The sequence below is a fragment of the Bombyx mori genome, chromosome 18 (genome assembly GCF_030269925.1).
Source record: "Bombyx mori chromosome 18, ASM3026992v2".
In the NCBI taxonomy this organism is placed as follows: Eukaryota; Metazoa; Arthropoda; class Insecta; order Lepidoptera; family Bombycidae; genus Bombyx; species Bombyx mori.
In genome coordinates, this window is record NC_085124.1 from 4,530,720 (window position 1) to 4,548,490 (window position 17,771).

At 35.0% G+C, this 17,771-nt stretch overlaps 1 protein-coding gene across 1 annotated transcript; it reads left to right on the top strand.

The window, feature by feature from the left end:
* The first annotated feature begins 452 nt into the window (after positions 1-452).
* LOC101739030 (nuclear RNA export factor 1) lies at positions 453-10,411 on the top strand. The gene is made up of 10 exons (XM_004928141.4): positions 453-895; positions 1,111-1,704; positions 2,028-2,218; positions 2,654-2,763; positions 4,189-4,225; positions 4,347-4,594; positions 5,365-5,533; positions 6,112-6,276; positions 7,119-7,288; positions 7,914-10,411. Exons 1-10 carry the CDS (start codon positions 838-840, stop codon positions 8,011-8,013), a joined length of 1,842 nt encoding a protein of 613 aa, XP_004928198.1. The 5' UTR covers positions 453-837; the 3' UTR covers positions 8,014-10,411.
* The last annotated feature ends 7,360 nt before the right edge of the window (positions 10,412-17,771 follow it).

Genomic DNA, 17,771 nt, shown 5'->3' on the forward strand with positions numbered 1-17,771 from the left:
CCACGCAGTCCCGATTTGACATCTATGGACTTTTTCCTGTGGGGTTATATCAAATCCAAAGTTTACACCAACAAATCGACTTTCACACACAATTAAAAGAAAATATCTATCACGAAAGCCATCACGGAGAACACCTGCCGAGCCGTCATAGGCAATTTTAGTGCTCGATTAAACGAATGCCCTGAACGCAACGGTTTACATTTCGACGATGTCATTTTTAAAAAATAAATTCCAAAACAGTGTATTTTAATATGTAATAAACATTTTTTCAATAAACTCCTTACTTTTTTTAAAATTATATTTTTAAATATGACATTTCCTTTGAGACCCTTCCTTCGTTTTTTTTATTATTCATAAACTATTTTCAATAATTAAAACAGCGAAACATAAAAATCTTTTACTTGACGCTGGCTAATGCACAAACCGTACGGAGCCAAAAATAAAGACGAAGTGTAATCCATAGGTTATACAGGTGTATAATCTACAAATGTCGCCATCCATTTTGTTTCACATTGAAAAAGAACAGGTTTAAGATTCACAAGAGAGACGCTATTTAGTTTTTGGTGATTAATTTTGGAAATATTTGGATTGCTAATAACGTCCAAATATATAATTTAACTAACCATACTTAAAATTTATTGAGTGTAGGGTAATTTTACACCATCAAAGTTGTTTAACTCTTTTGTAATTTGCGTTGTTAATTAAAAAAAGCTATTATTCAATTATCATTGGCTTTATCTCAGTTAACTATTCTACACGCATGTGAGAAAATAAGGAAACCTTAAAGAACTACTTTCACGGTATTTGTATACTGGTGATTAAAGCTTCTTCGACACGATGCCAAAACGTGGCGGTGGAAGGAATAGAAATTGGAAGGCTGATACTGACCATTTTGGTAAGTGGAACACTTTTATTTATATTCTGTTGTGATTTTGTAGTTCCTACAGTGAATTATCAAAAAATAATGTATTCCATTGTTGTTAGCGCTACTTATGTTTAATACATAAAGGCAAAATCATGCATCATAAAGTTCATGATACCAATGAATAATATATGAGTTTTTAAAGTTATTGACTATTAATACTTGATTTACAAATGATATACTTTCAGAACACGATGACCGTGTCAATAGTGTGCCGAGACATGTCAGTTTTAAACCTGGAGCTAAAGGAAAAAATAAATTTCGAACTTGGAAAAATCCTTTAGCCCTCCTTGATGATGATATTGACATGGGTAGTTCTGCTCTTCAAGGACCGGTCCGGAAAAGTTCTTTCAGGGGACGTGGGAGAATGTACTCTCCAGCTCCGCAAGGAAGCCACGGACACACTAAAAAGAAATTTATTCCTGGTGTACTGCCTTGGTACCAAATAATCATTCCATATGGAGCAAAACATGAAAAAGATGTTATCCTCCGAGCCTTGTTGGGTTTTCTTTCACCCGACATATTCATTCCACATTACTATAAAGTCAATGGAAATGCTGCAGTATTCTATGTTGATGATGTCAAAACAGCTGAAAAACTTTATAATGCTGATAGAAAGATCACTATGTCAGATGGTTTTAAGTTAATTGTTATTGTGAGGAATGCTGTTCCAAACATGGCCATTGACGCTGCCATGAAAGAGAAGATGAAATTGACAATGGCGAAGAGGTATAATGCTACAACTAAGGCATTAGATTTAACAAAATTCCATGCTGATCCAGGTGATTGTCCAATTATATTGTTATTGCTTTACATATTCATTATTTACAATACATTCATTGCAATGTCTAAAATTCAACTTGTTAGTAAACAGCTTAGTAATACATATTATAATTTCTTTTTCATTCAATTAGAGATATAATAAGCTAGACTTTTGGGAATAATTTCTTATGGGCCCACATAAGCTATAATCTATTTAAGAGCGCATACTGGTTTGCCCTTTTATAATGCAGCAATGTAACAACAATATTTATAACCAGTTATTTTATAGAATGTAAAGACAATAGTTTTACTGGGTGAATATTGAAATAATACTATTTTTCAGATCTAGAAGATATATTTTGTGCACTGTTCCGTCCAATGATAATGTTGGCTGCTATAGATATAATAGCAGAGAATATTCCAGACATAGAAGCTTTGAACCTAAATGATAATAAGCTTCATGGTTTGCAGCATCTCAAGGTTTTGTCTTCAAAGCTCAAGAATTTGAAAATATTGTATATGGGCGATAATAGGGTAAGACAAATACATTTACGACAATTTAGACCAGTGTAAAATTTCAAATGACTGATTCATATTCATATCATCATCTTCAGTGCACATTCCTATCTAGGCATAGTTTGAATAGCCCCACAAGCTAACAGTAATTAGGTAGGATACAAAATCCCTATCTACATTTGACAAATAAATTTGTGGTTTTTTTTTTCTTTATTATATACCCCAACTAACAATCTTTGCAATTAATTTGTTTTCACATGCACTATATCTGATTGTTAAGGTAGACATTTTTCTCAATTTTGTGTAGTGTAAGTATTTTTCTACTAACTCATCATTTGCATTACATTAGTAAAATATAAAATAAATGTAGTAAACGAAAGACATCTTTAAAAATATATGAATGCTATTAAAAAACCAATAATGTACATTAATTATCATTTAAACCTTTTCCAGATTCCATTCCTTGGATCACTGGACCCAATCAGATCATTACCGCTAGTTGAGCTATACCTCAAAGGAAACCCACTGGTGAACAGGTTTCATGATCACGAAATCTACATAAGGTAACGCTAATGTTGTAGACAGTATCTTTGGGGTCACACCCCAAGATATTTTGAATATCCTATAACACAGTTTACCATTAGCGTTAAGCCATGGAAACTTGACAGCTATATAAAATCAAACTGTGGCAGTACTGTTGCTGAATTGTGCTTGTTTAAGTAGATGAAATGAGTAAAGATGTTTTTTATCATAAGTTAAATTTGTGATAACATATATTATATTCCTATACTGTTTATAACAAAATCAGTAAAATATCCCTTAATAAAATATACTTATAGTTGACTAATCTTTTTAAAAGACATAATTTTACATAGCAAAAAATTGGCAGGATAATTCCATAAAATTTCTTGGGAAATGTCCCAACAGACAATGAGCCTTCTTATTTCCATATTCCCCTGACTCACATATTTATCAGAGTATTAAAATAATTGATACAAAATAGTAACATTTAAAAATATTTACCTAGGAATAGGTCACTCACAGCATTATATGTAAAAATGGCCCAACTGTTTAGTAATCTTGGAAGAGTTTTAGTGCAGTGGTATGAGACATAATATCAAATATGTGGAATAATTTAAAATCAGACTCATCCCCATTGTACATTGCTGTTATGAAATTATATTAAAATTATTAGTACTTGGGCTTCACTAAGGAAATTGGGTATTCTATTGCTCATTATTGTTACTTTACTATTTTAATTTTATTTGAGGTTACCCTGCATCCTGTGTACTATCACTCCGTATAACCTTTTTGTCAAAATAATTCTCAATATTAGAGGCATAAATAACATCTGATATCCATCATTACTAACTTGAGCATCGCAAATAGATGGAAAGGTTTTTTTAAATAATTCATCTAAAAATAGTTCCAAAGAATCATTTTTGACAGAAATATATTATTATATTAATATGTATATATTTTTTAAATAGTATATATTACCTCTTTACCTCCAATATTGAGGTTTAAATTTGAATTATATAATTTTAAGCAATAATTCAAATAAAAATAATTATCTATTTAGTTTTTATTAAATAATGCACACAAACACAACATTGAAGCACATTTGTTTACAACACTTTATAAAAGTAAAAGTATGTAAACAGTGTTTAAATAATACTTGCTACAAAAACTGTTTACTACTATTTAGAGTTTATCTGTGTGACATGTATTTTCATTAAATAAAAATCAAAGAGTAAAAAAACTAAGCAATTATTTTTCCCTAATTATACATTTGATATTTTTGAACAAGTTTTTCACTTAATGTTATGATGTCTCACAATAGAAATTTCAATATCTAAATAATTATTGTTAACAAATCTGCTATCATGTAATCTCAATAAATGAAAAACATTTTGTGTGTTTCTTAACGATTATGAGTTTCAGAGTTCAAATTTGAAACATGTTTCCATAATGTTTGTTCTCTCCAGTGATGTCCGGAAGAAGTTTCCCAAGCTGACAAGATTGGTAAGTCTTTTTTTTATTTTCCGACTTATGTTTATGCTTTACTATTTGTTGCAGTTTATATAATCTCATCACGCCTATTGATTCAACATTGTAAATAAACATAAAATTAAAAAAAAATTAGGATGGCGCGGATCTTCCACCGGCTATTGGATTCGACGTAGCTGAAGATATGGGACTTCCCCCTCGGCAACAATCGTTCCTGGTAGACCCGGCGGGTCAGGATCTTGTCAGGGAGTTTCTCACTCAATACTATGCGATATACGACTCGGAATCTCGGCAACCACTTCTAGAGGCGTACCATGAAAATGCTACAATGTCGATGGCTGCAAATTATTTAACTAATGACAGCAGGAATTCTACGACAACTAGGTGTGTAATATTTATTTAAATTTGATAGATTTTAATTCTGTTTGAAATTTGCAATGTTATGTATATGGGTTTTAGTAACCGTCTACCATGTGGGTCGTGAACTTGATGCTACGCATCTTTTTATATTTGAACACGTGCAGCAAAAAATTTTAGGAAAATTGTGCGGACGAAGGAGTATGAAATTTCCCACACTTTTCCAAAACATTGCACACACTACCATGTATTTGACACACACACACACAATAATATTCTTTGTTTAAGATCAAACTTTTGTAATTGCTTAAAGTCTGTAGTGAAATTGAGAATAGGTTATTATTGTCAATCTTTAATATTATTTGTCTATAGTGTATTTTTAGCGAAATCTGTGATTAAAGAAGTCTTTGACAATAGAACCATAATAATGTTCAAACATATAATTTCAATTAATTAAAGTGGAATTTGGACCACTGCGGGACCACTGGTATATATATAAAAACACCCAAGACTTAAATCGGTAATTAGTGAGTCAATAAATAATATCTAAATAAATGTGTGAAGTTAGACTAACTTTTTGGGGACGATTGTCGAAGTCAAACTTGACATCCTCTGCTAACTCTATCAGAGGATGTCTTTAGACTGTATTAGTTACGATATTTGTCACGATTTCACAGGCACATCTCGTAACTACATTAAAACGGAGTCGAGCACGATTTTCCATCAACAAACAAATATACACTGCTAATTCTTTTAACTGCTTTTAAGTATTTGAGAAAAATATTTTTTAATTACAGGTTAAACTCTTACATATCGAACAGCCGTAATTTAACCCGAATAACAGAAAGGGAGTCGAGAAGGCGTTACCTACGTACCGGAAAGCTGCAAGTAGTCTCCTTTCTATCAGATCTGCCAAAAACAACACACGATTTAATGGGTTTTGCTGTCGACTTACTAGTCTTTACTGTAAGTTTTGACTGTTTTATTTATACATGTTTATCTACATTTAGTCTGGTAGGCAGATGTGTGAATGACCTGTCTAGTGTCAGTAACTGTCCGCTACTGTACTGCTTTGAAGTGATACCCAATCTTTTGAAATGTACCATTATTCTATATTCTATATTCTTATTTCTAACTCTCCGAAGAATTCGTTTTTGAGTTCCTTATATTATGTTGAATAAATTTTGTAAGGTAGTTTTATTGAAATACTGCCTAATTTCAATATATCATGTATTGTAACTTTAAATTCCATTACTTTAAATAAAAACAATGTATTATAGATGTTAGATAAGGATATTTATAAATTGAAAAAAAAGTGTTAAGAAAAACAAACATTAAACACATATAATATGCACAAAAAAATGGTGTATGAAACACAGAAAATGACCTAATACTCCAGAAATTAATATTTACAGGATAGTAATATAAAGTATGTATATAAAATTTTTAGTGTCCTAGAATACCAACTAATAAAAAAAAAATATAGCTCAGTCTCAACCTTAAGCTAGCTAAGACTAGGTAAATTGTTTTTTTTTTGTCTACAGCCGGCCATGATCGTCCTTACAATGAACGGTGTGTTCAAAGAAACGAACACTCCCAATAACCCGATGCGTTCGTTTCATCGGACGTTCGTGATAGTTTCAAATGCGAATGGCGGCTTCTCAATCATCAACGATATGTTATATATCACGAATACTACTAAAGAACAGGTTAGTGACCATTAACAAATGAATTATATGAAAATTAAGTTTGAAACACCTGTGCCTAATTAAATTCTGATTGATTCAAGTCTAATATAATTATTGCTTTAATGAATGTTGCGAGCATGCATGCAATAAAAAATACATTACGCACACTACCATGTGTTTGACAAACACACATATGAGTCGTCTATTATCAAAGCCGGCAATCTGACTTTTGGACAATGATTGGTAAATCAGAAAAACGAATTATTGGCTTTGTATTCCATTGGCAGTCACAAAACTCTTCGGAACGACATCTTAGATAAATAACAGGGTAACTATTAACCTTTATTTAATGCAAGTTTTGAACCGTATTCTTTGAAGGAGACGATTATATTCAAATCAATCTGAATTGACATATCAATAAAAAAAAATTGTCCAAATGCACAGATTGCCACCTTTGATAATAGACGACTCATATATACTCTTTGGTTTATTGTTAAAGCTTGTGTTCAAATTGGAAAGAGATTAATATTGTTTGTCTTTAATATTATTTTTCTATAGTGTAGTCTTGGCGAAATCTGTGATTATAGAAGTAGTATGTAGTAGAAGTCTGACAATAGAACCATAATAATGTTCAAACTTATAATTTCAATTAAATATAGTCGACTACCTACTTTGGGTATATGTAGGTAGGTAGGTAGGTAGTATACTATAATATGTATGGATGATGATGAAACATAATTTTCATTAATAAGTATTAGAGGCTAGTTACCACAACTGTACGACGGAGCTCCATCTTTGCTTTAGACTTTTATGATTAGCTAGATAGCGCATTATCTAATATTAATTAAACATTGCCCATACAGGAGGATAAGGCCTTTTCAACGGGTACTGTAGAACCGATTCCACCTACTCCAGCGCCCACGCCTACTCCTACTCCCACGCTCGCAGCTGGGACGCCAGATGATTCTCAGAAGATGCAGCTACTCAACATGCTTGGTCAACAAACTGGAATGAATGAGCATTGGAGTATCAAGTATGTAGAAAAAGTCTATTTCATGGTACATTTTTTAAATTTAAATAAGTCTTTATTCTTTAATTATTTTCACTAGTGTCAAATTCAAATTCAAATTCAAAATCATTTATTTCAACTTGGATGTCATCAAAAACACACTTGTTGAATGTCAAAATGTAAAAGAAAATGTTAACTCTACCACCGGTTCCAAAAAAGCCACAGTCCTGAGAAGAACCGGCGAAACAAACTCAGCGGGTTTTTTTTTTTTTTTTTTGTATTTTCTCAACTATTTTCTTCTTTTTTTTTTTTAAACAAGAAAACATATTTACTGTATACAAAAAAACAAGTCAAAAAAATACAATTCAAATAAATAATAATAATAATGAAAAATGAAGAGGCCAGGAGCGAACGCCTCATTCCCACGTAGTGCCATCTAGTAAAAAATCCTTAACTTTATAATATGCCTTGTTGCACAAACGTTCCTTGACAGTTTTCTTAAATCTATGAACAGGTAGTAGTTGAACGTTTTGTGGGATCTTGTTGAAAAGTTGTACACCCAGCCCCCTGAAAGAGTTGCTTATTTTCTTAATTCGAGCCGCCGGCAACGTAAATTACTTGTTCACATTAGTTTGTTTTGATATTTTAGTTGTCTTCAAGAAACTGGCTGGGATTTGCAAAGGGCTATGTTCATCTTTAATCAACTACACTCCGAAGGCAAGATACCGCCTGAAGCCTTTGTAAAGTGAATGAATATGAAAAACATTTGGAGCTTAAATTAGAACTTTGTAAATAGTGAAAAGAGTGAAATAGTGAGATATTTTATAGAATTATCAGAAGATTATATGGAATTGAAAATGTTTTTGTTGGTGTTGGAATAAAAAATCTACACAACAAAGTGAATGGTCATAAAATGAGGAATGTATGTCTGAGTCGGCAATGGATATGCAGTTTATGTGAAGAGAATTACTTTAAGGAAGTACATGTTTGTGTACAAACTTTTTAGAAGAATAAGAAAATAATGGTTTACAGAAGAAAGTCAAGAATGCTTTTAAAAGATGGAAACAATACAAAACCGAAGAGTTATCTATTACCAAAATAAGTTTTAAATAAGTTTTTTTCTGTAATAGTTGAAATTTATGCTGAAACAAATTACTGTAGAAATTATAGTACCAAATTATTTATCATCTGCAAAATGTTTGCCCCTCCATGGCATCCAATCTAAAATTTATGTTTTATGGTGGTTTGGATTAGACAAGAATTACAACAATTTCTGAGTAGATATTGGTGTCTACGATTCATTAATTAGGTTTTTTTATTTTTTATTTATCACAAAAGTATATACATATCATAGAAGTATATATACTTCTGTCAAATACAAAAATTAAAAACGAATGAACATGATCTCGATATTAGAACCATAAAATCGAAAATATCGCTTCACAAATAGTCTTACGCGAAGCAGGGTTGAAAGAGAACTGTTGTTTTATTTACAATCGAATTCGATTTTATGGATCCGATTTCGTGATTACATTTTTATATTGTAAAGAGAATTTACGCGATCTTACTTTTTTGAATACACCATTGAAATATTTTTACATACATTGCTCCTATTGTACCACTATAAATGCATTATATGTAAAATCGTGTTAACTCTCATCAGTTACCTTATGTTCCATCTACATTGGGACAACTGTGTTTTCTTGCTGTAATTAAATACTTCGTATTACCTGTGCGTTTACCGTCTGAATTTATGCAGAATTGTATTCAAGCAAACACTGCTAAGTGGCGTGTGCAATAGTTGACTTGTTAAATCTGAAAGCATAGTCCTCCATTGCGCAGTATTCTTTGAGCGCACACGTTATTGTTATTACCGTGCCTTGTTCTCTCTTGCCAAGTATAACTGCCCAAGTAATAAGAGATCAGTGAGTTTGTATGATGCTTTCACGAATCGTAGCCATGAAAAAAGCCTTAAGGTTCATTAACGTCACGCTCGTAAACACATACTGTATTTGAATAAAATGAAATTGTGAAATGAACCCTAAGTGTTTACTAAAGAAATTAAATTTGCTCTCTTCGTATATGGGCTTAAATAAAAGAGGCAATCTAATGCAATTGTATGTTATAATACTCTCATAAAGTGCAAAATTAATATACTAATCAAATTGGAGTTTGAACAAAATAAGACTTGTCTAAATGCCTAATATTGAACATGTCTAAATAAAACATGTGTAAGTTTAAAACACTAAACATTTTGTAGTATTCTGTATATTAATGTCATTCTAAAATACATTTGTATTCAATGAATATTAAAATAAAATTAAAAGAATATGTTGTTCTAAGAATGTTACTAAAGACGAAGTTTGTATAAGTTTTCAATTAAAATGCTAAAGTTTGGATTGAAAAAGAACATAGTGTGCCACCGATTGGCTGTTTGTAAGTTAATTCTGATATCTTTGATAGCATGAGAGACGGAACTGATGTACCATTTTTACCAGCTCTTAACTTGAGCTAAAAAAACATCTAATCTTATGGCGTTGACTTTAATTTGTAATAAATACATTTAATATCACCATGATACTTGTTGCTTATACTAATTAGATATTTTTAAGTTTGTTAGTGTTAGCTTTGGTTCCGATGTACATATTACGTAAATAGTTGTTCATCAGTGTATAAATTGTTGTGAATTTTAAATTTAATTCATTAAAAATAATGTGAAAAAAAGAAAAGAAAAAAGAACAGATATTCGAAACTCGAATCTTGTATATACATTTAAATTTAGATTTGGGGGGCTACCAAATTATAATGGCGCTTCGTGGCGGTTAACGATTTTTTTGCACAAACCGGCAGGCTGTCGCGTCGATTACATTGCTTGTTTTTCTTGCAAAGCCAGCAAATAGTCCAGAGTGCGTGAAGCAATGGACACGGTTCAATGCGATTACGACGGAACCCCTTAATAAATTATTTTGTGGGCTAGTCGTGTGGTCGAATGAATGTTATGTTTAGATCGAAGACGTTTGACGCTTGGTCGTGTTTTGTTTGCGAACGCGCTGCCTTCTCGTGCGCTGTGGGGGGAAAGCATAGGGCTACGATATAAGAATACGTTAAGAAATGCAGGGATTTATACGAATAAATCTATTAAAATTACCTGTTGTTTTATTTTAGCATTCGTTGTCCTCTTTTTCTCCTTGCTCCAGACATTAGTAGCCTTCGCAACTTGTCGCTTTGAATAGCGAGATTATTACAAATTAGTTAGATATAATTTTTCTAGTATAATTATTATTTTCTTTTATAATTTTTTAAAGGTGGTAGGACCTCTTGTGAGTCCGTGCGGGTAGGTACCATCACCCTGCCTATTTCTGCCGTGAAGCAGTAATGCGTTTCGGTTTGAAGGGTGTTGAAGGGTGGGGCAGCCGTTGTAACTATACTTAAGACCTTAGAACTTATATCTCAAGGTGGGTGGCGCATTTACTATTTATGGGCTATGGCGCATCTATGGGCTCCAGTAACCACTTAACACCAGGTGGGCTGTGAGCTCCTCCACCCACCTAAGCAATAAAAAAAAGAAAAAAGAGTAAATAGTCAATTTCGCGGATTTTTTTAATTTTTTTTATTGCTAGAATGAAGGAGCTGCGGCTCAGTCGGCCATAAGTGGTTATCGATATATCGGTATAACGTAAACAAGCAAAGCACTGCTTTTGCTAGTGCAGATGTTAACAGTCTCACAGTTGTTCTCTTAGGTAGCTCTCTTAGGCTACGATTAGGTAGGGGAAAAAATCATAAGGAAAATTGTAGCTGTGGCATTTGAACACCGGTATTACGGGGCTTCTTATCCTTTAAGCTATGACGACTTCAACGTCGGACTTTTTGTGTAGTTTTTTCTTACCTAATATTCGGTCCTCGACTTAAATAGTTTTTTTTAATGAATGGTATATCAAATGGTAGGTAGCTGAAAAGAAATTTTCTTCGCTTTTCGCGAGTGTTAGACATAATTAAAATTACTTTTACGGTTTAATCTCGAGTTTTTTATTGCCTTTATATTATTCTCGACGTTTCGGATACTTCACAGCTTCGACGCTCGACTGGCGTAAAGTCAAAAGAAAGTACCTACGAATTTGAAAACTTATATATAATATAATGGAAAGCGGAACTTATGTTTGTCGAGATTGTTGCACGGTTTCGCAAATTATAATAACATAGAAATATCCTATGTCAGGGTTTATTTTTATTATTTTTTTTTTTTTTTATTGCTTAGATGTGTGGACGAGCTCACAGCCCACCTGGTGTTAAGTGGTTACTGGAGCCCATAGACATCTACAACGTAAATGCGCCACACACCTTGAGATATAGTTCTAAGGTCTCAGTATAGTCACAACGGCTGCCCCACCCTTCAAACCGAAACGCATTACTGCTTCACGGCAGAAATAGGCGGGGCGGTGGTACCTACCCGTGCGGACTCACAAGAGGTCCTACCACCAGTGAAACGGCTTTAACAGAGCATACCTAACATTTTTAAATTTATAGGAAAATTTATCGACCATTTTTCTAACGTCACATCTTCATTTTCATGATTACAAACAATTTTCAAAACATATCGCTTTATCAACGTTGAGAAATACATAACAAACATTGATAACTGCTATCTTGTCGGTTGTCAGATTATATCAATTTAAACGGTATTTAAATTTAATTTAAATAAGAGAGACTGACAAAAGCTTATCATTTTGTTTATTTTGATAAACGATACTCTCAAACGAGTCTTGTGTGTTTATATCATGCAATAGCTTTGTAATCAGAGTAATTGCGATATGAAAAACCATTTGTAAGCAAGGGTTTTCATTTAATTCACTTAGAATACGTCCTTCGGCTCCGGAGAGAACGAGAAGCACCGCATTTAGAGTTCTAGACGAACCAGGGAATCGCTACCTAAAATCAGCAACCCCCAGTGGTTGTACCGGAAACAAAAAAAAGGAAATTTCGTTATGCTTAGAGGGGTGGACAACCTCATGGTCTACTTAGTGTTCAGATGTTACCAGAACCCGTAGACATCAACAACATAAATGCCGCCACCTTTTTTTTACCTTAAGGCATGAGTTGGAAGTCTTACCAAAAACTCCTGCCGCTCACAGCCGGCGCCACCACCACCACTCCCACGTAGAAGCGGCGCACAACCTGATCCGGCCTCCCGATATTCGGGAGTAGCCGGCTCAAGGAACCGGCCGTCCCCATCAATCGGGGGACAAGCTTCGCAAAGTGACTATACTTGAGACGTTAGAACTTGTATCTCAAGGTGGGTGGCGCATTTACGTTGTGGATGTCTATGGGCTCCAGTAACCACTTAACACCAGGTGGGCTGTGACCTCGTACACCCAAATAGGCAATAAAAAAAAAAAAAAGTGAGCGCGAAAAGTCCACCAACTGTCCAACACGAGTTGAAGGTACCTCAACTGCACCCCCACTCCACTATAGAGGACTCAAGTTTATTTTGAAAAGGGCAAATCCTGATTTGCCGATTTTTCTCAACAGCGAAACTGCATTCCAAATCAAAATGCCTACTAGAACACAACACTTGATCTCTTGATCCAAGACAAACAGAATTGTACTACATATTGTCGAAATTAATGTATTTTTTTTTTTTTTTTTTTTTTTTTTTTTTTTTTTTTTTTTTTTTTTTTTTTTTTTTTTTTTTTTTTATTGCCCTTGTAGGCAGACGAGCATACGGCCCACCAGATGGTGAGTGGTTACCGTTGCCCATGGACTTCAGCAATGCCAGGGGCAGAGCCAAGCCGCTGCCTACCGTATTTAATTTATTGGCATATTAACCAAATTAATTTGACGACTTTGTTTAATTAAGTTTTATAAAAATCACTATATAAACGTTAAAAAAGTTAAATTTAATAGAAGTAAGTGAAACGTTTAAGAAGTCGCATAGTCTCGCATCCATCAATTATAACAAGGCTTTTGTTGTCACAAGATAAAGAAGTTCAAAATAACGTGACCCACTTTTTTGATACTAATATCCACAAATTCATAAACCACGCTGACGTCTACCTAGCAATAGCTTTTTAGCAAATAATATTCGGAGCGATACGACTTAAAATCTTTCGTTTTTAGGATTCCGTGGCCATTGTAATGTCGTGTTTTTTTTTTCATTTTGTTTGTCTTACAATTATTTACAGGTACTTCAGCATATTATCCTGACATTGATTGTGTCATATCAAGGTCAATGATTTCATTACACGGCACTGATAGCATTGATGAACGAAACAGCAAATTCCTATTTATTAAAACGAAATAAAAATAACAAAAATGGCCTTTGTCCTTGGTTTAAAAGAGAAGAGTACTTTTTCCGCCTATAAAAAGTAATCTTCTGTTTTTGAGTCCTAAAGCAGTCGAATTCAACAAGTCCAAAAATTCCCCCAATAATAGACAGGTAATAGGTAGTATAGCTTAAGTAAACAATTAAATAAGAGGTTGAGCTGTGACATGCCACTTTATGCTTTATGAAAGCAAAATCTTTCATCCATTGTCCCCCAATGAAAACCATAGATTTGAAATAGTACCATTTGTTAAGATTTGAATAGTTATTGTAAACTTAGTGTTATCTTTACAGAAGAGGCACTACGAGCCAAGATAGCAAAATTTGTAAGGAGAGGTTTGGGCGAAGAAAACATGCTCCGCCCGTTTACTCTATTTCTTTATGTACAATTATAGGGGATGGCATTTTTGGTGGTAAGACCTAATGCCTTATTGAAAACGACCGTAAAACTAAATTTTTAATAATGAATTGAAAAACCCTTCACAAAATCGAAACTATTGTTGTAGCCGCATAAGTATCAAAAGTCTAAATGATATGTCGTGAACGATTTGGCTGGATCTATCATGCGACACGTTTTACGTTGCCAGACGCATTTTTTTTTTTATTTTTTTTTTGGTCAGGAGGAAATCGCCGTACTTCCGCCCTCCCCTGGGGATGAAGGGCGGGGCATGTCGGAGTCGAACTGACTAAAACCTCCAGTCGCTCAACAACCCGCGTCCGAACCTCGCATGAGACAGAACCCATGGAAAGGCAAAGGGGGGAAAGTGAAGTGCTTAATGCGAGGCACATCTCTCCCATCACCTTCCCCCTCGGGACGCCGGACTGGCGGTCGTCGGCGCCACGACCACCAGCCCTCTCGGTCGGCAGGCTATCCGGAGCCCGCCTAGATGACGCCGGTTAGAATGGGTTATCCTACGGAATACCCCGCTGGGTCAGAACCAGCGTGGGTCGAGGATAGTCGGCCTTCCATCACTCGGATGCTCTTGCGTAAAATGCGTGCAGAGCAGCTTGCACGTCGTCTTCTTAGGCCTCCTTCGCCGGTCCCCAGACCGACATGTGAAGGGGACCCGAAACCCTTAGAGGGCCAGGGCTTGGGCGAGATCCGCCTCCCTGGCCCCGCCCGACGGCGGCGGGCTTGCGCGTCTCTCACGCGCCCCGCAGTGACACTCTGGTGGCACTCTGCCGTCGGCTCGGCTCCGATCCGGTGCAGGAACTCACCGAAACAACCATGCCCAGTGAGCACCTGCGTGAGCCCGAAAGTGAGGCGTCCTCTGTCACGATTCACCCAATCCACAAGGACCGGGCGAATCGCCTCGACGGTCCTACGACCAGCTGAAAGATCAGCCAGCCGTCTGGACCATGACTCCAGCTTGCCAGACGCATAAGCGGTTACGCCCTGCTGCTTAAGGAAGCACTTGCGAGACTTACAGAGTCCTAAGTTAGACCGTCATTAAATTTAGCAATCCATCCAAATATGCAATGATTTTTCTTGATTGTTTCCAAACGCTTGAAGTTTGATTTTGTTTATTAATGTATACCTGAGTTTTAATGACAGAAATATCTTATTCCAAACCTTGAGAAGAAGGAAGGTAGTGATTTGTCCCTTAGTTGATAATGTAACTCAATTATTGTACTCAATCATAGACTTGCTCAGATTTTTTATCAGTTATGTGTGAAATGTAGCGGAAATCTTCCGCGGCGCCTAACAACGCAGTCTTTGCGCGTCACTGAATACTCTAGCTATAAAATAACATTTGCTTATGAAGATAAAGTGATGTATTCACGTTAACTGTTTAAATAATTAAATGTTTCTGCTGATACTTGAGAATGGAAATTAATTTTATTTCTTATTTACACGCACGATACCGTTCAGCTGTTTGTAGCTTTTAATGTTTTTCATGAAGATCGTGGAGAAAACTCTGAATGATAATACCCTATTGAAACAAACAGCCGATATACTATAATTTGTCGAAGATATACCAACCTACATATATATGTTTTATATAAATAATAAAAAATGACTAAGGAATAACCTCTATCAAAATCAATCGTACACTACGCTGTAAGGTTTCTCAAAATTTTATTGCACACTTGGACGAGCATGCCTCCGGTCTACTGCGTGTTGAGAAGTTTCTGGAGTTTCTAGACATCACAACCTGGATGCTGCCTTGAATCTTGGGGTCTACGTGTCTATTGTTTACTAAATACCCATATCATTCTTGCGGGTATGATTTTTAATACACGACATTATTCCTTTATCGTGGAATTAATTCGTAAAGCAGATCTTTAAGAACTATTTCATTAGAATTGAATACTGATTTAGTTGTAACGCTCGATAAGGGCACACTGGGAGTCTTATCCTTCAGGCCACAACGGCTAATTGTATTGTAATACGACTGCTTCACCATCAAAACTGAAAGTAAGATATGCATGTATGTATGCTTATCGCGAAGGTAACGAATATTCTATTGATCATTTCCTTTAGTTTTTAATAAAACCTTGGCAATCATTACATCAACTGATGGTTAATAAACTTTATTGAGTAACGAATGCTAGTTCAAATACATCGGTGAGTCTCTCAAAATAAATTATATGAATTCGAGGTAATCCTCGGACTTAGTAAAATAATTACCAAGATATATTTTGTTTATAACTTACTTTACTACTATATCTTGTAAAGCACGTTCAATTAAAAGTGATTTCAGAATGGTACTTACTTATTAATGATACTGGAAAGCCGAAAACCGGGCTGAGAGGCATAACTTTTTACTGGTGGTAGGACGTCTTGCGATTTCGCACAGGTAGGTATCACCACCCTGCCAATTTCTGCCGTGAAGCAGTAATGCGTTTCGGTTTGAAGGGCGGAACAGCCGTAGTTAAAAGTGAGACCTAAGAACTCATGTCTCGAAGTGGGTGACGGCATTTACGTTGTAGATGCCTGTGGGCTATGGTAACCAATTAACATGAGGTGGGTCGTGAGCTTGTCCACCCATCTCAGCAATAAAAGAAAGTAAGGCCTACGTCCAATAGTGTACAACTGTGGTCGGGCAAAGCAACCATTTCATAAGCCTTTCGAGTTTCTCGCTGGATATTTTAAGCTCCTGACGAAGCTCGAAAGGCTTTCGGGCCGTAAGGAATCCCAAAAAATGTCCGTACGATTAATATTACAAATTATTACAAATTGAAAAATAAAATGACGTAAAAATTTTAGGAGTTACTTGATTTAATTACATAACAATACTACATACGCACATCTGCCTCCTTCACATTGAAATGTTTGTTTACTGTTTAAGGTTTTACCAATTGTTGTTTAAAGATAGCGAGCTGTCAACGTGAATACCCACAATACAACGAGGTTTTTTGTTTAACATATTATTAAAAAATGTTTCACAAACAATATTTCGACATTATATTATAGAACTACATATTGCAACAATAGGATTGTAACACAAGTAGCATGATCGTGGTCGTGAAGATTAATTTTACTTGAATTGTATTCGTTTGGATTGTGTGATGTCGATATAGAAGAGCATCATCTCTTGTGTCGTAAAAGGCGACTAAGATTCATCGGAAAATGCGCAAAAAGGCTCTCTATATATAATTATACCAACGTATTGCAATCGTCAACCGGCATTTACGTATGCATATGCATGTTTGTTTAACGGCTCGAGATTGAATCATCTAAGATTTCCAGATGACCTGGTTCTATTAGAAGAGGACCCGCTACTACTGGAATCCATGGCACAAGTCCTAGCACAAAAAAGTATAGAAATGGGTCTAGAAATTAACTCCAGCCAAACTAAAATGATGACAAATTCAATACCCATAAATATAGCCATCAGTGGACCGAAACGAATCGAATATGTATGTAGAGGAATACCTATGTATATTTTGGCCAGATAATATCACACAATGACCAAATGTCTAAAGAAATAAACAAAAGAATTGCTACTGGATGGATAAAATATTGGGCCTTGAAAGAAATTACGAAAAATCAGGAATTGGGCATTAAGACCAAGAAGAAGACATTTGAAACCTGTATCCTACCCTGCATCACATACGGTTATGAAACCTGAGCTTTGATGAAACACCATATGGAGAAACTAGCAAGATTTCAGAGGGGTATGGAAAAGAGCATGCTAGGCTTGAAACTAATGAAAAAAGTCATATTGATCAACTCAAATGGTG